At 43.0% G+C, this 22,644-nt stretch overlaps 1 protein-coding gene across 1 annotated transcript in view; it reads left to right on the top strand.

The window, feature by feature from the left end:
- PDXK (pyridoxal kinase) overlaps positions 1–22,644 on the top strand; it is a 74,687-nt gene that overhangs the window by 46,775 nt on the left and 5,268 nt on the right. Inside the window, exons 3-8 of the mRNA XM_065423236.1 lie at positions 1,014–1,118; positions 7,005–7,088; positions 11,145–11,191; positions 16,808–16,893; positions 17,783–17,828; positions 22,062–22,173. Of these exons, the coding sequence (XP_065279308.1) occupies positions 1,014–1,118; positions 7,005–7,088; positions 11,145–11,191; positions 16,808–16,893; positions 17,783–17,828; positions 22,062–22,173 (480 nt within the window). The remainder of the gene's footprint in view (positions 1–1,013; positions 1,119–7,004; positions 7,089–11,144; positions 11,192–16,807; positions 16,894–17,782; positions 17,829–22,061; positions 22,174–22,644) is intronic.

A 22,644-nucleotide genomic window follows, 5' to 3' on the forward strand; every position in this document is an offset into this window, starting at 1 on the left:
GTATACTGGGTACAGGCTGCCTTAAAGATCCCAGAGGCCTGATTCAGTGTCCATTGAAGTCAACTGAACTCTTTCCATTGACTGCAATGGGTGCTGAGCCAAGTCTCAAATACATACTTATAACTCTTAGACCTTTCTGGGGATAAGAGTGCATGGAAAGTTATTTCTTTGCTCATAATAGTCATTCCTGAAGCCCTACTGATACCCACAGGGCCGTTCCAAAATCCCCCAAATCCTGCTACTTGAAATAAAGTCACTGTAATGGAACGCTGTCATAGGATGTTCCTTCACCGTAGGATTTCAGCTAACACATACCAAATGAAGGGTATTTTATCTGATGTGGGGTGCAATGGAGTGTGGCAGTTGCTCACTGTATGACTTTTGTATAGCTGTGTTCTGATAGACTGAAGCACATAAGTCTGTTTGCTAAATTAAATGGAGAACCTCTTTTCCACTATAATGCAGTGAGGCTAGAGGCCTAGCAAAAAGAGAGAAAGAGAGAGAGAGTGTGTGTGTGTGTGTGTGTGTGCGCGTGCATGCTAGATTCTGAGTGGCTGCAATGTGCAGAGTTTATTCTCCACAAATACGTCTGTTATCAAGCTGTCTGGCTGCTGTCAGGTTGCACTGGTATAATATGAAATAAAAGAAGTTATATTAATAATCTAAGAAAACTAAAACTAACCTCTGACCTCCAGGTCAGGGCTGGTTGGTGAAGGCTGTAGAGGGGAAAGCTTGCATTCTCTGCTTGTATATTACCTGCTTTGCTGATACATGCAGAACTTGAGTCTCTAGAGTGGTCAGGATGGCCCCTTTAACAAACAATTCCTTTTCAGAAGGATAAGAGAGTTAAGAGAATGCTGAGAATGTAACTGTTCTGTTAACAACTCATCTGTCTAATTTTTGACAGCAACACTATTTTTGGGGGTGAAGGGGGAGCCAATTCCTACATGTATAATATGTGATCCTAAATATAAAATGAGGCTTTGATAAACCATTTGGCTTTCCTTTTTCAGGTTATGCTCACTGGAAGGGTCAGATGTTAAATTCAGCTGAACTCCATGAGTTGTATGAAGGACTTAAACTGAACAATGTCAACCACTATGACTACGTACTCACAGGTAGGTGCTCGTGTTTCTTTGGAGAGCCCATGATATTTACACAAGGGTAAAAAGTGATAACCCAAGTCCTTGCCTTTTTCAAAACCAGTTAATTACATTCTCCTTCCTCAAATTCCTCCTACAGCTGGATACTGTATTCTTTAGCTGCTTATGCTGTACATTCTGAAACAGGTGCTCTGTTCCAGCCCAAAGGTGGCTGCATTGTAATGGAATGGGGAATGCGATCCCTGAATATGGGTTTGGGTAAGTGTTAATGTGCCGTGTGATAGTCTAATGAAAGGAGCAATAGAAATGCAGAGTATTATTTTTATATATATTATGGTATGAAGATGTAAGGATTTAAACTCCTAAAATCTGCAGTGATGCAACTTTATGGTTTAAATCACTGGATTTTATCCTTTTTTTATACATGGTGTGCTCTGGGGGGATTTTTTCTTGATCTTTGTGAATGGTAGTGTTTTGAGCACAGGGTGGAGAGTCAGAAGACCTGGGTTCTATTCTCAACCCTGTTGTATTTCTCAAGCTTTGCTCTTGTTGATATGATGTTCCTTTAACCTTTCATGAGTGTGCAGCCTCATACCATATAGTGACGTGCAGTATCTTCTTTCACTTACCACAGTGGTGCTATCTATCTATCTATCGATCTATCTATCTAATCTAACGTGTGTGTGTGTATACATATATAGACAAGGAACCCCTGTATGAGGTGGTTTAAAAGGGAAGATAGGCAGTCTATAATAAAAGCTGCACACCCATCAAAGTATCCAGTCTCCTGCTCTATCAGGGTAGATTATAAATAGCATTCCACTTCACTGAGTGCAGTGCATCTATTTTAAATTTCGTTGCCTGTATTTCTTATAGCAGTGAGCTGTTGCTTCTAAAACTCAAGCAGAAATTGATTGCCAGATTGATTGATTACATGACTTCCGCATATAGGGGGGTGTTTTTAAAGGCAGGAATAACAGGAGACTTTAATTGTATGGATCTGGGATTATGACCCATAACTACCACTCGGGCATGAAGGGTACTGCATGTCTGCTGAATTATTTCCCTTCCTGTTTCTATGGAGCTCTCCAAGGTAAAGGAGATATTAAATAGCACACGGAATGAGGTGACACTAATGTGGTAATGAATATCAGCATAAATGGGTTCCATTTGGTTGGGAGGCACATGCATGTATTATTTTTCCTGAGTGAAGGGTTAGTCTGCAGCCATGTAGAATAATTTCCCAGGAAAAACAGAATGTACTGCAAGATTTTCCAGAAGATTATTCTTCAGACATTTTACTGTCCATGAAACAACCTGGAGGCATTTCCTTTTTACAGGAGTGTCTGCAGCATGTAAAACACTTTTTATTTTTTTATATTTTTTAATTGATAACAGTGCCTCTTGTATTCCAGACAGGGCCAATCAGAGGGGGGGCCGGGAGGGCCATTTGGCCTGGACCTCAAACTCAAAGGGGGCCTCAAATTTAGACACTTGTTAATTTTTTGGCAAATAAGAGATGTGATTTGGTAAAAGACAATTTTTTTGCACAGAAAAAGGCTAGAAAAGCATTTGTTAAATAAAAAAAATATTCAGATTATGTCTCACTCTTGTTTTGGTGCTTTATTTTGTTTTCATGTGTCATTTTTTTATTTTTATTATGGCTAGGGGCCTCAAAAGCTGGAAGTGGCCCGGGCCCCTCTGGAGCTCTGAGAAGGCCTGATTCTGGATAGCACTTTACAGGGTGATGAGCTAGGATACTTGAGGCCAAATTCAGAGAAAGTGGGGTGCAACTCTGTTGAAGTGAATGGGATTGCACCTGCTTATATCAAGTCTGTTTGGCCCTGTCAGTGCTGACTGTATATATGCAAAAATGGCAGCAGTTGTATATTTATCTTTTATATTCATTCCCAGCCTTGGACATTAGAGCCTGTTTTTTCTAAGAGTGGAATGTTGGCCTGGTTGCTGGAGGCTTATATCTTCCTCCACAGCTTCCCAAAATTTGGTACATGGACCACTGGTGGTCTGCAGTGTATTTGCTCATGGTCAGGCGAGAGCTTGTTGATTGGACAATGCTAACTTTCCCAAGTGCTAAATCACCTTAAAAGGCAGCTATAAAAATGTATTGCTCATTTATATTATTTTCCGCTGTAAGCAAGTCTATTTTTGCAATTGTGAATTAGAAATGAAGTGGTCCCTGTGACTGTCCTCTGTCTAATAAGGTGTGGACCACGCTATCGACAAGTTTGAGAACCTCTGCCTTGCTCTTTGCAAACAGTGCCCTGTGATTAGAGCTTGTCAAAAATTCTTGAATGAAAAATATTTTAATAAAAAATTGGTTTTTTTTTTTGAAATTTTCAAAAATGCTCAGTTTCCCCCCCCCCCCAACAAAACATGAGAAGTTTTTAGTTTTCCTCCCTCCCCCCTTTTCAGTGGCATAAGGTGGGGGTGAGGGGAGGAAGAAAAAACATATTTTCAAAGCTAAAACATTCGAGTCAAAAATTGGAAAAATTTTCTAAACTAGATTTTGGAAAATACTTCAAATGTTTTGTGACTGTGGCTTTGGTCTGTGGGTTGTTTTTTTTCTTTTGCCAGCTTTGCGTGGGATTCTCAATTCCCATTTAGAAAAAGAAAAGAAATGTGCAGAAGAGACAGACTAGTTTAATGTCTTCCTAAATAAAGAACCCCTGTTTCAACATTGGGTTCTCACTCTACTCCTGGCTGAGCTTGGAATTCAGCCTTTTATCTTCCAGGGCCATAAGTGAGGCTGTTACCCCCAAAGAAGGGAGTTGGATGTTACTAGGTTATCCAGTGTAGCGGTGCTTTGCTATCTTTAGCAGTAACCTGCTGTGACACTTCCTGGCGTTCCCAGGGTTGTGAGGCACCTCACTACCACCAGCCTTTAACACGAAGAAGCCTTGTCTGTGTCTGCTGGGGGTCAGCTCCCCATCTCCATTGGCCATGGGCAACACAAGCACTATCTTCCAGGCCTTTGCAGGCCTCACACTCTCTCTCCAGGTTAGCTATAGGCATGCTCCAACCCCTGAGCCCTCTGAGTGCACCTCCAGAGTGGTCAAGCCCTGTCTCACTGAACACTCACAGTATTTGCAGATTTGCTGCTCCCAAAGAAGCAGTACACCGCCGCTTACCAGTTCCACTTCAGATCACTGCTCTGCTTCACACACAGCACTTAGATGTGATTATAGTGAAATCAAGTAAAAGTTTATTTAATAAACTATAGAGATTCAAGAAGTAGCAAGTCCAAGTACTGGAAACACATGGTTACAAGTAAAATAAGATCATAACTTGCATTCTAAAGCCTAGACTTAACTAACAAGGTACTTTCTTGTCTAATGAAGTTTAGCTCACTGAAAGTCTTTGCAGTGTTTTCCAACCAGGTTGGCTGTGACCCTCCTTTCATAAGGCAGGACACAATGATAGTTCTTCTCCTCAGTGAAAGATCCAGGCCATATCTCAGTTATACTCCTACAATCTGTGTCTTTACTTGTAAACATGATCCTCCCTGCTATGTTTTTTTTCCCCCCCTTTTTTCCTGCAGCTTTTATTTCTCATGATTTCACAATCTCTCGATTAGCACCAGGCTCAGTAATGCAAATAGTCCTCCATTGTGAAGCAGACAATACGCTATACACACATGACCAGACAAAAATAAGCATCTCTTCCCTCATAACTGACAGGTGCATGTTTATCACGAAGGATACAGTTCTGTCATGGAGGTCAAGGATTCTGTGACTTCTGGGAACTTCATGACTACTTCTGGGGCAGGGTTGGAGCAGTTGTGAGCCCGGGGGCTGCCGGAGCAGCAGCCACTGGAGTAGCTGACCAGCGGCCAGTCCTGGGGCTACCGGAGCAATGGCTGGGGTTGGGTCAGCCCCCCTGGGCCTGGAGCAGCAGCGGTCAGCCTCTGCCACAGGAGCAGCAGCGGGCCTGGAGCAGCTGCAACCCCAGCAGCACTCTATTTGCCTCTCCCCCACCTCCTCCTATATATTTTTAGTAAAAGTCAGGGACAGGTCATGGGCTTCTGTGAATTTTTGTTTATTGCCCGCAACCTATCCCTGACTTTTACTAAAAATACCCGTGACAGAATCTTAACCTTATTTATTGTCTTCTGGTGACCTACTTTAACTCACAGACCTTAATAACATAATTTTCAGTACAGATACATAATTTCTTAAACATTATCCATACAGACATTTTGCAATGATCGTGATGACCAGTGGGCAGTTGGCTCTTGGTAGAAAGGACCTCGCATGCCTCTCTTTAGTAAACTTAATCTGCATATTCTTGAGCCAGGGAATCCCTGTTAAAACTATGTGCCTTGCTCTGCCATCTGCCAGTTGGCACAAAGAGCTTCCTGGATCACGCCCGCTATTAAACCAAACAGTGAAATGAAGTCCATTTGGGGGCAGACAGATCTGACTGTCACTTGGATCCCTCGTTTTGCTGGGTTACCTGGAGAAGAGCTAGTGTTATGTTTGCTGTGTGAACCTAAATTGTGTTATGTTTGCCTCTGTGAAAGGTTGCTCCCAGATCTTGTCACAGTTACCTTACTTTGACAAGAGGCACCTTAGGGGAAAAATTAGCCCAAGTTCTGTGGAATGCTTGAGAGATTTGTGTCAATGATTTACTAATGCACTCTCTCTGAGAAGGTGAATGGTTGTTAGCATAATCTATAGAGATCAGCCTATGATGGCTGCTCATTACAAATCCAGTTCTGCCCTCTGACACCAGTGCCTCCTTGCTGAAGTAAACCCGATTTCATGGACGTGGAAACTGCACCCATTTTTCTCTGCTTCTAAGAAAGAAGCACTTCTGTGAATAAATGTAAACTCTGACATGTACTTAAGTTTTTAGTTACAGTTGGCATTTCTGAGCCAAAAGCTGGGGGAGACCATTTTGCTAAAGAGCACTGTCACTTGTGATGCTAGTAGTATGAGAGCCCAGTGAGATGAAATGAAGTCCGTTTCCAACTTGCTTTAGTATTAAACATCTGAAGAAAACTTAAGATACAATATATTAAAAATGAGTTCTATGGTTAAACCTTTATCCAAGCAGGCTAGAGACAGGAGGTATGTGATGTCTATAGTGCAGTCACGGTGTATGATTGCATCCTGTGTAAACATACACAAGATAGTTCACATACTGGAGCAGTGAAGCTATGGCAGCATGTCCTAGCTGAATAATGACTAGCATGTCATTGTGAGCCATCCATGCAAGTAATTACTCAGGGGTTCCAGGTGGGCCTTTTACAGCCAGCGCTACCAAGGCTTCACTGCTCCCATCCCCAAGCTAGTTGGACTAAAGCTTGGGTATGTGTACACAACCTGCAATCATACCCTGTAATTGCAGAGTAGACATACCCGGGTTTACGTTTTCTTCTGTTAGGTTAGGACATTGGCAGTCTCACAGATAACATTGATTTTCAACAAGAAGGCTGCCTCCAGCAAAAGTCTCAGAAATGCTAATGAAATTTAAAACTTTATATTTCCCTTTCTCATTTGCTGCATGCTGAACAATGCTGTTTATACTATGAACTTTCAAACTGGTGTTTTGAACAAAAGGGGGTGTGTTTTCTTTTTAAACAAATTTTTTGATTTCTGAGCATTTAGACCAGGTATTGGGCAATTCCCAGGCAAGACTCATTTACTGAGACTTGTTTTCTTTTAGAGGCTTAATTGGGTGAGTTAGCAAGTGTTGATCTTGATTTTGTTCCATATCTGCTTATCCCTGAATAAAATATTAAGATGTTTTCAGTTCTAAATACTTTTTTTCTAGGAATGGGAAGAAATGACTGACATTCCTTTCTGCATAGAGATGAGTCTGATGTAAACAAAACATTGCTCTCTGAAATTAACTTAAAAATTATTTTTCTGCCTAAAGGTTACACGAGGGACGCATCATTCCTTGCAACGGTGGTTGATATCGTTCAGGGGTTGAAGCAACAGAACTCTGACCTGGTGTACGGTAAGGATTTGATGGCTTTTAACCTTTTCGGTCTAACTATTTTCTGTACACATGTTGAAATCACTTCAGGTGAAGTCAGTGCTCTGACATTATTCTGAATTTCACAACAATGCCCTGTTTTAATCTTGCTGAGACTCCATTGGAATGTCAGTTTGAAAGTGATTTATTTTTTTCTCTTTCTACTTTTGTGCCTTCTGGTGCTTTTCTTGCAGCATGCTAGCCAAAGAAAGATATGCCTTAAGGCATGATCCTCTCTATCTAGCAAAGTCCCATGAAATCCTATCTAGTTGCTGCTGTTTGTTGCTTAGCAATGAGGGCCAGAGACGTACTGATAATACTGGAAACTGATGTCTTAGAATCATAGAATCATAGAATATCAGGGTTGGAAAGGACCTCAGGAGGTCATCTAGTCCAACCCCCTGCTCAAAGCAGGACCAATTCCCAACTAAATCATCCCAGCCGGGGCTTTGTCAAGCCTGACCTTAAAAACCTCTTCTCTTGATCCTCAGATACAGACTTCTCCACATTGTCCTGTGAAGGTGTCAGTTACATCCTGGAGGTAGCACCCTGGCCTTTTTATTTCTGAAAGGCCAGTTCAGACTCCAGGACCATTTAGTTCTGGACCTGTCTCTGAGATTACATATGAGGGCTGGCAGATGACAATAATGTTCAGCTACCCATAGCTGGCCAAGCTCAAAACAGCGATCAAGGGACGAAAGCCTGCATTTCCCATTACCAGTCCCCTGAGTTATCCAGTTCCTTGATCATTGTAGGTACTTTGAACGGCCACGGTCAAACCCTGCAGACCCTTATCAGGCAGAACTCCCATTAAAGTTGCACAGTCAAGTCAGTGGGAGCTTTCCGTGAATAGGGACTGCAAATGATGGCCTGACCCAGTGCTCTTCAGATTCTATAGAGCTGCCTGGTCAGAACACTCCCCAAATGATTCACAAGCAATTATCAGTTGAAATAGATGACTCAGATACTGGATTTAATAAACGGTTCCTGTAGCTAACAGAATTCTTATTCTGATAGGCGTTGGTTTGTGGCGTATGTCTCATCTGAGCCAGCGGCACTTAGATTTCAGTCACTGACTTTGGCCTGCAGAGCTGAAGAATTGTAACCACCCTATGTTGGCCAATCTAAGGTGTCCGTGAGGTGTCAAACTGCGGGGAGGAAGGGGGTTCCTGTTCGCCCCATTCTAAAGCGGAGCAGTGATTTCAACATCTTTTAGGTGAAAAATACTCAGATTCATTCTGATGTGTTGTGTAGAGTAGCCCATAAATGAGTGCCTCGTTCAGTCATGATATATAGGTATTACAAATGTTTTAACAAATGTATTATAAGTAGCAGACACTTCCTGCTGAAATAAATAAAAGCATCAGTGGTACAGTTTTATAATCAACAACATTAAGAACCTTCTATGAACACCATGAAATACACAATAATTCTGCTGAAATTAAAAGACTGTCTATCCTGGAGTTCCAACTAAACCATGTTTAAACAGTTCATGATGGAAACAACATGCCTACATGGTATCAGATCTCAGCATAAATGTCTGATTGTTACAGTGGTTTTTGTGAATTGTTTTATATAGCCTAGAAGAGGGCCAGGCTGTACCATGGCTTTATAAAACCATTTGTAACCTGGTTAGTACAATGTATGCCAGGATTTGGAGCAGTCTACATAGCAGCTTCTACCATTTAAAGGGAATGTGTATAACATGGTTGGGAAGTCTATCATTCTAACACTGTCTTGACATGGTAAAAATTATTGGGTAGGCTGGCCTAAAGCCAGCACTATAAACCAAGAACCATGTTTAAACATGGCTCTGGCTAATGTGGTTTGGATCAGGCTTTTGTTAGACACCACAACTTAAATTTAGGCCCAGAATATGTGCTTAAAAAAATTTTTTTTAAAGCAAACTGGTTTTTTTTGTGTGTGTTTAAAAAACAAAATAAAACACATGAAACACATATGAAGAAAATATTTTTTCATAAGTGGTGGTGTTTTTTTTGTTTAAACCTTCAGCGAAAATATTTCTCTGATATGTTATGAAGCTCCCAAGAGCTTTGTTCTAGAGCATGAAATCTGAAAATAGACTATAAACAGAAACGAGAACCACCCAGTTCAGTCTGATAGAATCATAGAGTTAAAAGGGACCGCAAGGGTCATCCAGCCTAATTGCCAAGATGCAGCATTTGTTGTGTCTAAACCATTGAAGACAGATGGCGATCCAGCCTCCTTTTGAAAACCTCCAAAGACCTCCCTAAGCAGTCTGTTACATTGTCCTGCTGTTCTTACAGTTAGGAAGTTTTTCATGAGATTCAATATAAATTAGTAGTTTGAACCCATTGTCTCTTGTCCTGCCCTCTGTGGTAAGAGAGAATAACTTTTTTCTCCATCTTTTTATGGCAGCCTTTCAAGTATTTGAAGACCACTATCACGTCCCCCCTTATTCTCCTCTTTTCCAAACTAAACATACCCAGTTCCTTCAGCCTTTGCTCACATGGCTTGCATTCCATCCCTTTGATCATCTTTGTCATTCACCTCTGGATCCTTTCCAGTTTCTCCACATCCTTTCTATGCATTGGTGACCAAAATTGGACACAGGACTCCAACTGAGGCCTAACTAGAGCCAAGAAGAGCAGTACTATTACCTCCTGGGACTTGCATGCTATGCCTCTGTTAATGCAACCAAAAACTGCATTTGCATTTCCGACTCATGTTGAGGTTGAGATCCACCACATCCCAGATCCTTCTCAGCAGTGCTGCTGCCAAGCCAGTTATCCCCCATTCTGTATTTGTGCTTTTGGTTTTTCTTCCCTAAGTGTAGCACCTTACATTTGTCTTTGTTGAATTTCATTTTGTTGTCTGTAGCCCCGTTCTCCAATTTATCAAGACTCCTTTGAATTTTAGCTCTATCCACCACAATGTTTGCAACCCCTCCCTAGCTTTGTGTGATCTGCAAATTTGATCAATATGCTTTCGGTACCTACATCCAGGTCATTAATAACGATGTTAAATAACAGTGGACCCAGAACAGATCCCTGTGGAACCCCACTTGAGACTTCCTTCCAATTTGACATTATTCCATCAATAGTTATTAGTTACTCATCATTTAACCAATTATGTATCCATTTAATGGTAGTTCATTGACCATCTGAAAGAAATATAAAAAGTGGGCAACAAAATAGCAGGAAATAAAACTTAATTTTTAGAATTCTTTCAGTTTAGCGAGTGACACTGGTGCTGGTAAGAGAGGTAAAGAATTTGTTTTTATGTGGTGCCGAATGCCGAGGTTGTTTCTCTGACAGGTTCCCTTTGACACCAATAGAAGTTTGCCTGAGCAAGGACTGACTGAACATTGAATAAGTACCTTGGGATTTGTCCCATGATTTGTATCTTGACAGTGACTCTCTTAATACTGTGGACAACATTGCTGTTCCAGAACACATCACCAGCTGCTGGACAATTTCCACTCTTATTTTGAAATTAAGGTCACTCTGAATAGGCTATTAATGTGATTGATGATCCCAAGACTGCACCATAAATGTCTGTCTTAATCCTAACTTTATCATGATTGGTACGTGTCTACAAAATCTGTTCCGGAAGAAAAAGAATTTTCCTTCTTAATTAAAATAAAATAAGGCTTTTGTGTGATGCATTGTGTAAATATAAGCTCCTCCCCCTTTCTTCCCATATTTCACTAATTTTTATTGCTCTGAACCGAGGCAGTCGTTCTCAGCATTTTCCATCTCACAACACTCCCTCCTCCACATCTAAGCAGGACATCTCGCCCCCCAAATTTAACAATATGGAGAGGGCAGAGTGGTCGCAACCCTCTGATGCCTGTTTTTGACATCCTCCTCCCCCTTTACCCTTCATGGATCACAAACTCCTGCTCCGATGTACTGCAAGAGTGGTTCAAATGACACAAGTTTATAAAATGACAATGTTGTACCATGTCTGCTACTGTTGGGTAAAAGTATATCTCCCCACAGGGACTACGCAGGGGTCCTTTGTTTCTAAGGTTGGTTTTATTTTCTGTTGCAGTGTGTGATCCAGTGATGGGTGACAAATGGAATGGAGAAGGCTCTATGGTTGGTAATCGTCTGCTTGAACCATATTTAGATTGACAAGCTGCTTATACCAGAACAAAGCTACCTTGTTCAAACTTGAGTCTGAATTCCAGTGTCACATTTATAGAGCTCTTCCTTTATTTGAATGAACTTAGTGCTTCGGAAGTGTGCTAGACGGATAGTCTTGGGAACTGTGGTCTCCTATCAACCCCCAGAACAACTAGCATACGGACTGTCAGTGAAAAATTTCCTCCACGCCGCTCAAAGTGCGTTAGCCATCTATCATTGCGAAGGCCTCTCCCTTGACAATGCCAACAAAACTGCCAGTTGTGAATTGAACACCTACCTACTAGCAACTAGTCTGGGGTGACTCATTTCACATAGATTTCCCAACAGCCATTAGCCAGGACTTTGACATAGGGATCAAAGATTCTATAGCCTGATACCAATCTCTAAGTCTATTTTATCAAGCAGTAAGCAAACAGAATTTCATTTTTTTAAAAAAGTTAGTAGGAAAACATCAATTGTGAGAAATTTGATACTTCCTTCAGCCTTAGCTTTCCAGGCATAATCTCCTACTATGGGTCCTTTGTGCCATTATAGTTTATCTGCTAAGGTATTAGATTTTTGCCACATAAAATAGCTCTTCTGTTCTCACTTAATGGTAATACAGTTTGCCTTTGCATGTGTGTTCTCACTACTTCAGTTCATGACTCGTGCAGTGTGTGCTGTCCCTGTGCTTTCCACTTGCATAGTCAGAAAAGAATACGATCCTGTAAATTAACATTACAGGTTTGTTTTGAAAGTGTTCTTTTTTTTAAAAAAAGCTGTTTGTCACAGCTTCCTGGAGCATCACCACCCTGTTTTTACAGTCTTGATGAATGCAGGTCATAAACGAAAGCCTCAACTCCACAGTCTCAGTTTCTGGAAGGCAGGAAACTGGCAAGGGCAGTGCCTGCGTGCCAGGAACAGAATTAGGTGAGCTACTGGGCCCATGGTTATAATTTCCTCTCAGTTACAGAAGGTTTGGTAAGACAGAGCTATATGGAAGCAATGAAGAAAACATGACCACCTAACCCACCATCTCATTCCTGCTGGAAGATGTGACAAAATGACCACCCAAGTCTTGTTGAGTTAGAATGGACCCAGTCTTGCATTCCTTACTCTGGCCATTGGCACCAATGGAAGTTTGGCCTGAACGAGGGCTTCATGGTTGAGTTCAGTATGACTGTTTGTATTATGCTAGCACCTAGAGGCCACAACTGAAAGTGGGATCCCATTGTGGTAGGCACCGCACACGTGCTGTATGAGACTGTCCCTGTCCCGAAGAGCTGACAAGCCTACTAGACAACACAGACAAAAGATGGAAGAAAGGAGGTATTATAGTCCCCATTTAACAAATAGGGAATTGAGGCACAGAAAGTCGCAGCCTATAGTAAACCACAAACATTCCTAAAGGGGTTGATGAACTTGAGTTAACTGGCAATCAATAAACTTAAGTTACAACCGGAGCAAAATTCTAGTCTAGATAGGTCCTTAGTGAACTTTGGCTAGCGAGTAAGATTGACGTGCTAGAATGTAAAATGCTAAGTTACACTTTAGTCTTTGTTTGAGGCTATTAACAGCAGCAACCCGGTAGGCTCCTAGTATTTGTTCAGCACCTGTTGTCTGCTCGGACAGTCAGTTTAATAGAGCTAATGGGCCAAATCCAGCCCTGCTGCATTCCCATTGATTTTATACAACACTGCTTCTATTTATGCCAAGGCTTAATTTGGTTCGGAATCTGTATACGTCCTTTTTTAATGTCACTCATGACAGAAGTGCTGAGTATTAAAGAAACTATCTGTTTATCAAAACCCTGCAGAAACGTTACAAAATATTAGACTGTTTTCACCTGTAAATTACTGTACAACAGACTGAGGGTCGAAAATGAAGAGCATGTGGCTTCCTGGGTTGATACAAGTTGAGTTAGGGGTGGTGAACTCCTAGACTTCCACCTCAGCATGAAACTCCTTGTTGTGAAAAGTAGCAGGCACGCCAGATAGTGAAGTAATTGTACTTCAAGTAGTCGCTGCTGGTGCTGCTGTCAGGATGTTCAGAAATGGGAACACAGGGTGAGGGTACAGGTGGGAAAGAGGGAAGTATCAGTATTTTTTAGGTGAAGACCTTAGTCTCTTATTCAGTTGCCAAAGAAAGAATTACTTGTGGCACTTTAGATAACTGTGTGGGGATATAAAGAATTATTTTGTTTTTAATGTATATATTCCAATTATGTTGCAGAAGCAGGAATGGCCTTTTATTTAAAGATATTGTGTATTATTCAAAAAATTACAAATCTAAAACATTTAATTCCCCCACACCCAATATTACATACATTTCTTTCTTAAAACAAACAAAAAACCCACCTCATTCCACAGCTTATTTACCCATATATCATTCTTGGGGCCTGGTCCTGCAACTGGATATCTGTGAGTGGACCCTGTACCCAGCCGGGCCCCTTTGCCATAAATAAAATAGTACTGCCATTAAAACAACAAAAGTTTCCTTGGTACTGATATTGGATCACCTTCTGAGCAAAAGAGTGGGAAACCCAGAAATTCCCCAACCAGGCACCAGCTCCCCGACACTCCACCAGCCAGTGAAGATGAGGATCTCGGCAGCACTGCCCCAACTCAGCGAAAGGAGGGGAAGCACTGTGCTGTGTTAATCCCTGCTCACATACTTGGTCCTATATCAAATCATAACAGTTTTCCTTGGGGCGATTGTGCACACATATGTTCCACTTCAGCTGAGCATCTGCCCAGTGCACTGGAGCTGGAGACTTTTAGGACTTGTCTAGAGGAACAATTAGTATGTGGCAAGCTGAGGTGTAGGCCTACCGCACATTAGCGTGCCAAATGCTAACTGTCCCTGTGGACCCTGCTACCATGCACTAAAAGTTCCCGTTTAAAGTGGAGTAGATCAAAGTGCGCTAGGGAACTTTTAGTGTGCTTTAGTTGCCGTTTCGCACTCGGAATCTTCTCACTGGTGGGAGGGGGCTCATGGCTGGGATTTGGGGTGCGGCCTCCTGCCGGGCAGCACTTACCTCGGGTGGCTCCCGGTCGGCAGCACAGCAGGGCTAAGGCAGGCTTCCTGCCAGCCCTGGCCCCACACTGCTCCCAGAAGGGGCCAATGCACCCCTGCAGCCCCGGGGGGGGGCACATGGCTCTGCACGCTGCCCCTCTCTGCGAGCAGTGCCCCCACGGCTCCCATTGGCCACAGTTCCCCATTCCCAGCCAATGGGAGTTGCGGGGGTGGTGCTTGCAGGCAGGAGCAGTGTGCGGAGACCCCTGCTCCCCCTCCCCGGGGTCACGGGGTCATGCTGGCTGCTTCCGGGAGTGGAGTGGGGCCAGGGCAGGCAGGGAGTCTGCCTTAGCAGCAGCCCTGCTGCGCAGCCGGAGATCGCGATCGACTGGGAGAGTCTCCAGTATTGACCAGTCAATCGCGATCGACCGGGAGGTGACCACTTGTTTAGGCTTAGTATAAATAAGTAGTTTTAGTGTTTCCTTTGATTTTCTCCCTGAAGGGATAACTTCTGTTTGTCTTGCTCCTGGGGTTGTACTCTGGTACTAGCTTTACATGTCCCCAGGTTTTAAATACTGCCCTTCATGGGAAGCTGTTATGAATGTGAACAATGGGCATACTTGCTGCTTCATTCGACATGATGAAGAGCATATCAGGGACAACTCCTTGTCTAGGAGAACTGGTTGAAGACAGTAGACCCCCAGAGAGAAAAGTCATTCTCCTTCCCCGGGGCTATACTCCAAAACTGCTATAACTCCCAGCCCTCTGAAAGTAAAGACTGCATCAAGATGGAAGAAGGGCTCCTTGCGCTCACACAGGAACTCCAGCTGCAACATTTCATGTGATAGGGCAGGGGTGGGCAAAATGTTTGGCCTGAGGGCCACCTCTCTGTGGGGAAATTGCATGCAGGGCCATGAATGTAGGGCTGGGGCAGGAAGTTGGGGTGTGGGAGGGAGTGCGGGGTATGGGAGGGGGTGTGGTGTGCAGGAAGGGACTCAGGGCAAGGGGTTGGGGTGCAGGAGGGGTTAAGGGTGCGGCAGGGGGCTCAGGGCAGGGGGTTGCAGTGCAGGAGGGTGCAGCAGGGGGCTCAAGGCAGGGAGTTAGGGGGCTCAGGGTGGGGGGTTGGGATGTGGGGTGCAGAAGGGGTTCAGGGTCCGGGCTCCGGCCCAGCGCCGCTTACCTGGAGTGGCGCCGGGGTGGCAGCGGCGCGCAGCGGGGCTGTGGCAGGCTCCCTGCCTGCCCTGGCCCTCTGCTACTCCCAGAAGCGGCCGGCACCATGTCCCTGCGGCCCCCTGCCCTCCTCCCCTTCCCCCATGGGCCGCAGGGACGTGCTGCCGGCCGCTTCTGGGAACGGTTCAGGGCCAGGGCAGGCAGGGAGCCTACCGTAGCCCCGTGGCACCATGGGGCTGGCAATCCCGTGGGCCAGATCCAAAGCTCTGACGGGCCAGATCCGGCCCACCAGCCGTAGTTTTCCCATCCCTGTGATACAGGCTCGCACTAGCTGTCTGGCACCAACTGGAGAGTGAGTGCCGTCGAGTGCTGCTCCGCAGTACTGTCTGAACTGACACACTCAACACCCGCTCCATTGACTGGTGCCGATCTCATACCATCAGTAATTCCATTGCTGACCATGGCACTGATGCTGTTGACCACTTAATCTGAGGTGCTGGTGGACTTTCCTCCCAACATCCCAATTGTGGACATTTGTGGAACAGCAATGTGGTCATCTGCCTACACGTTTGCTAAGCACTATGCCGTCAGAATAGCTTCCGTTCTACAGTCATCATTCAAGTAGACGCCAAAGTCCCACCACCTGAAAGAGCAGTGCTTATAAATCACCTGAAGTGCACAACGACTCAGAGGAAAAAAGGTTACTTCTCTGTACAGTAACTATTGGAGATGTGCACATACATATCCCATGACTCACCCTTCTTCCCTGCTCCTTCGGAGACTAATGTTGCCAAGATACCAGTGAGAAGGAACTGAGGGGAGGTTGGAGTTGCCTCCCTTTATGCCCTTGGTTGGAGGCATAAGGACACATGGGCTGGCGTGTGCACTACCCCCAATAGCACTGCTGACTAAAAGTCTCTATGTCAAGTGTACTGTGTGCACCCACAGGTACAGTGGAAGGTATATGTGCACAACACGTCTCAAAGATAAATAGGAATGGTTGTAACTAACTTTTTTTTTTTTTTGGAAAGTGTTTTTGAGCCAGGAATCTTTGGTGGCCCCTCCCAGCCCACATTAATGAAGTTATTCTTACAACCACCATGCCAGGTGGAGAACAATTCCTCATTTAACAGAGGCGAGAAACTGAGACACAGAGAGGTTAAAGGACTCTTCCAAAGTCGCGTAACAAGTCAGTTGCAAAGCTAGGAAGAGAAGCCAGGAGTTATGACTCCATTTATTGTTCTAACTTCTAAATACTCCTGCAGGTTGGAAACTGAGTAGTCCACTAGGTTACAGAATGTATGTTAATGTATGGAAATCAAATTTAAATGAAGGAAAATTACCCCTGTAACTTCCAAAGTAATTTCTGGCAGAGTTCATTATCATTTTCCTTTTCTTTTTCAGTATGTGCCAAAGGATCTTCTCCCAGTCTACAGGGACAGAGTTGTACCCGTTGCAGATATAATAACTCCTAATCAGTTTGAGGCTGAGTAAGTACAGTACTCATTTCTCTTAATGCTTGGTAAATCTGGGGCTAAAAGCAGGAACAAATGACCTCCCTTCCTCCCATTATACTCAATAAATTGGCTTTTGTTTGTGTTTATGGGTTTTGTTACTGTTTTTTTTTAATTGTTTTTAAATGGAGCTCCTTAGTAAATATTGGAGATTGCTTGTTTTAAAAAAAATTATTTGAATTTCATCCTTTTAAATAATAACTCCCCAAAATATCCTATTTTCTTAAACATCTGAATTTTATAGTTCCTTTTAATTGACTGTGTCCAAAGATCATTTCTGGAGCTTGTTGGAAAATATTTTTGTCCCCCACCACCTTCCTGGTGCAAAAAAATCAATTTTTTTTTCCAGTTTTTGATTTTTGTTTTGTTTTTCCCCCCGAATAGTCTGTCTGAAGACTGAAATAGTTGGCTTTGGAAATACCATAGCAACACCTCATGATCCCCTTCTCCTCTCTAGGCTAGGCTCCCTGATCTGTTTAAATCTCCCATGATGCATCATGGTCTTGCCTCTTTTACTGAGGGAGTCCCATGTCTTTGGTTCATCATGGGAGATGGAAAAACGAGTTGTGAAGTGGTGGTGTTTGTGATGCAGACAGTTCCCTGCAATGTAACTTAGACCACCCATTGGTTTCATGTACAGAGCGTTTTAAATTTTAGTCAGAAATTTATAAGAAATTTCTATCTGTTGTATGCAAAGACATTGAAAGACAGTCTGGTACTACATGCTATTTAATATAGCCAATGGTTTGCTCAGGCCCTCTTGTAAACAAGCTACCATATATTCAGAGACTTAATCCTGGTGAGCAAAGCAAACAGTGATTGTACATAGTTTATATGCTTTTTAATCTTCTTTCTTGATTTCTAGGTTGCTCACTGGGAGAAAGATTCACACAGAAAAAGAAGCTTTAGAGGTACGTAGGTGTGTGTGTCCGGAGGTCTGCCTGCAATTTTGCAGTTTATAATTTGTGTCCTTAAAGCTTGCATATAGCCTCCCATCTCTCCTTCTCTGTAATTTCTCTGCAAAGCTGGAGTGATTCAGGTCACACTTCATGCACAAAAAACTTTTTATAGTTAGTGTTGGAATGTTGAAGGAAAATCTTTTAAAAAGATGTAAATAAAACCAAAACAATGATATTAAATGGAGCACTGTGGACTTAATGCCACTGAGATGTAAGGATGGGGTGGGGGGTGAAGGAGCCACCATATATTATAAATGATCACACTGCCAATCATGGAGAAATGCACTAATTAAGATGAAAACCATAGTCTTCATTCAAATAACTGATGTGGTGTGCTAGCTGCTCCCCCTGCTGCCAGCATGAGACTACTGTGATAGAAACACTGCAGGGCTAGCACAGCCAGCTTTCACTCTACCACAGGGCTTGCTAGAGAGGAAAAAGTTACCAGCAAGCTCTGCAGTGCAGCAGGGAACAGCACTGAGGAAACTGTGTGCAGGAAGGGTTGGGCTCTGGGTACTATTCTGCTGTAGGTAGCTGCGGCTGGAAGGTTCTTAACGTTAACTTTTAGAGGGGCTGGGTGTCTTACTACCCAGAGAGCTGGGCAGCAGGATGGGGCTTGCGGTGCTCACCCCGGTAGTGTAGAGGACTAGCAGCCAGGCTGCAGTTATGGTCTTCAGGCACTTCCAAATAGCAGGCACAGAGGAACCTGAACCTTGTCCTGTGAAAGCTAGCATCATGATCGGACAATATTAGAAGCTGCAGGTTTCACAAACATCCCGTTCTACAGTAAGGATTTGTCCTTGTAGGGTTAAATCCTCTTGTTCTTACGCAAGCTGAACAAATGCTGAAGTCTGCAGGGTTGGAACCCTGAAGTGTAAAACTAGGGATTTGATGTAATGTTGACTTGAGGGGCTCAGTTCTATTCTAACACACGCTTCCTTTCTGTGAATACAATTGAATCCTTCAATAAAGGACTCTGGAAATATTTCTCCTGATTTGATTTTTCACCTTTTTTTAATGTTGATCTGAAAATTGTATTCCAATGGTCATGCTGACGCCCAGGATAGTAGTGAACCTACAGCAGCCCTGATATTTGCAGTTTTTCCTCCAGCAAAGCCATCTGAATGTCAGTTGCTGATTGGTTTTTTTTTCCCCCGAGCGGAAAGCAGCTCAAAAAATCGCAGACATTTTTACTTTTATTCCTGTTTTGCATCCCGCAGTGTGCCCTATCCAGGGAATACCCCTCATGCTACTCACCACTAATTATAACAGCGTCTTTGCTATTCTCGTGAAAGAGCCTAAGGCCTAGTCTACACTGGGGGGAAATCGATCTAAGTTACGCAACTTCAGCTACGTGAATAACGTAGCTGACGTCGACGTACTTCGATCTACTCACCGCGGTGTCTTCACTGCGGTGAGTCGACTGCTGCCGCTCCCCCGTTGACTCTGCCTGCGCCTCTTGCGGCGGTGGAGTACCGGAGTCGACGGGAGAGCGCTTGGCGGTCGATTTATCGCGTCTAGACTAGACATAGCCTGAGTAGCGTGGAGTGGTTATGCTGCTAGTCACGCTTACAAGCCATTAGCTTTCAGTTTGTACGTTCCAGTCCTACACAAGAATGATGATAATATGCTACTGAGTAACTGTTTTTCAAATGAATTCTCTACCAAGCAATGTGATTACTGGATGCTGACCCTTATTTACTGATAAAAATCTCTCAAAAACAATGAAGTCTCAGCCAGGGAGGCGACAATGTAGTAATAAATGTACCTTGCCCGTTTGAAAACTAATTTCTTGTAGGATTTTTTTTTCCTTCTGGCCATGTTTTTCCTCAGCTGCCTGCAGCACACAGGGTCTGTTCCACATGATCGTATCTGTACAGCAAAGACCAAGGCTGGAATCCTGGCCCCACTCAAGTCAATGGGAATTAAGTTAACAGCAGGGCCAGGGTTTTACCTCAAGTGCAGAGCAAGTAGAGCTGAGTAGGAAATGCTGATTAATCAAAACACACTTTTCACAGAAATGTTTCTATTTTCATGACAATTGAGTTGGGAAGCTTTCTCAGGTTGGTGGGGAGGGAAGAGAGAGTGACCCCCAAATAACTTGTGGTTAGGGCACCCTGCTTTGAATCAGGCAGAGTAGGGACTTGAACTTGGGTCTCCCGTAGGCTGAGTGCCTTAACCACATGGCAATTGGCTATTCTGGAAAGCTTGGGGTGGGGAGTCTCATGATTCTTCCCCCGGCCCCCCCCCCCCCAAGGCTTGAAGGCAGAATGAAAACAGTTTTTGAAACCTTGAAACTTTTTCCAAAATAGAATTAATGTTATCTAGCCAGCTCTAATAGCAAGAGCAATTGCAGCACTATATAATCCCCTGACATAATTATACATGGTCTGGTGTTATTGTAGAGGTGAATAAATCATGCTAGAGTCTTAGATAAACCTGCCTTGGAATGACCATGCTACAGTCAGAATTCTCTCTTCTGCACTAGAACACCAGCCTGAATGTTTAACTGTGCTAGGTCTGCATTGCTGAGACTTCCTTTGTAGTGAAGATCTGGCCCTAAGCCAGGTAGTTGTTCACTCTTCAAAGACAGAAAAATCTTCATTCTATTACTTTGCTACAACAGTCAGATAAAGAGTCGTCCAAGTAGAGTGGAAACAGGGGACACCCATGCACCTAGCAACCGTGTACTAACCATTGTTAGGCAATCATGGAGTCAACCATGTTATAACCTTGAATAAAAGCGTTGCACAACTGATGCCTCATGGAAAATTATGAAGAGGGTTGCTATTAGAAACAGGTCTGCCACAGATGCAATCCACTTGCTTTCCCCTTTTAAAAGACCATTTATAAACCAGGTCTCAGAATTACTATTCCATGGTCTCTGAATTCTTGCGCACAGTGAGAGATCACAGTATGTATGTACTGGTCTGGTAACATCAGTAATGCCATTGACTGGTTCCTGAGCAGGGGCATCTATTTATAGGGTACAGCCAAGTCTCTGTTGGAGAGGCTTTTCGGGTTTTTTTCCCACTTTTCATAATTTTTTAAGTTTTGATTGAGTTAGTACAAGAATATTAGAAACCCTGGTAAAACATTTAATATGGAATGAAAATGGACTTGCCATCACCTCATAGATTCAATGCACTGGCACCAGTTGGTGGGGTTACTGATTTTTCCCAACTCTGTGTGTGTTAGGAAGTTGACAGTTGAGAAATAACTTTGAAGCTCAGACAAGAAAGGAAGGCAATACAGAATAAAAACAGGAGAAGTAAGCCCTTATTATTCAGCTGCTCATGAGTCATAGCTAGGCTGAGAGGATTTCTTCTAGGGGAATTTATTTTTTGTACCTGCTTTTTATGCTAAATCCAGTACTGAAGTCATCCATTCTTTGTGTAATCAAAATCACTTCCACACCAGCCAATTGAAGAGTCACAAATAGGGATTTTGATTTCTGGTGAGAAATGCTTAGAGGGGGGAATATACCTAAAATGTTAGACACACACACATAATCTGCAGATACACACATGCCTTTGAAACATACGGTACCTAGGTTCCAAAATGAGAAGGAGATTGAGAAACTTTTACATGAGAAGCTCAGATAAATTCCCTCTATTTGAGCCTTATTAAATTTATTATTTTTCACTCTCTTATGATGCTGGCTATATAAGCCATTCTGTCATTATAGTTCAGTGTGCCAACTTCTCTAGCAACTGAGGTATCAGAATCTTATTAACTATTACAAGACACTAGCACTCTCACACATGTATATGTGGATTCACTCTCCCCCGTCTAATAAGATCTTAAATCATGGAACTTTTTTTGTGTGTGTGTGGGGGGGGGGAGCCACATTATTAGAAGTTTCTTATTACTTATGGTTTCGCTCTCCTCTTTGGAGGCCTGTACAGTTGAACTCACGGTATAGGAAGAGGATTTGAAAATAATACAGAGAAACTTAATATATTGTAATAAGTGCATTAATGTTATAGATCTCTAAATCTAATCCTAATATTTTAAATTAGTTGTTTGAGGGGAAACTATTTAATCTTTATGAGGATTGCAATGAAGTTTTTAAGTATTCAACAAAACTGTTCTTCAGCATTATTAAATGGCAGCAGTCACTGAACACAACTCCATTATCAGTAACACGTAATAACTAGTTCTTGTTGTTTTGTGCATGGGAAGGTAATGGATATACTTCATGCTATGGGACCAGAGACAGTGGTGATCACAAGCTCAGACCTACAGGGTTCTCTAGGAAGTGACTTCCTAATTGCACTAGGGAGCCAAAGGAAAAGTAAGTCATGGTCTTGTTTTATCGAACAGCTTGCTCCATTTGTTTCTGTTGATTTAAAAATAAATCACTCCATGAAAACAGCCTGGAGTACATGGGAACAGCTCAATCATATGGATTCAGACACCTGCAGTGGTGGTGGGGTGGGAAGATGGAAACTTAAGATGCTTGTCAGTGAAGAAGAAAAATCACACTGTCCTCTTGACAAAATAGATTGTAAACAACCTGGACAGGAACAATTTGTTTCTTTCTTTCCTAAGCCTTTTTTCTCCCCACGTCTCTCCCGCCTTCTGATAGCACCAAGCACTGTCTGTGCTCGGTAAATTGTAGTTGAATGCTCTCATATTAAAGGAGTGCTGTTGAGCAGGATGGTGAATAATCCCACTTTCTTCTTTACCTATGAGATGTAAATGTAGAGATTGCATGCTGGGCTGCCAAAAGAAACAAGTTGGATTATTACTTAAGAAATACAAA

This window comes from Emys orbicularis, chromosome 1, assembly GCF_028017835.1.
Source record: "Emys orbicularis isolate rEmyOrb1 chromosome 1, rEmyOrb1.hap1, whole genome shotgun sequence".
NCBI classification, from domain to species: Eukaryota; Metazoa; Chordata; order Testudines; family Emydidae; genus Emys; species Emys orbicularis.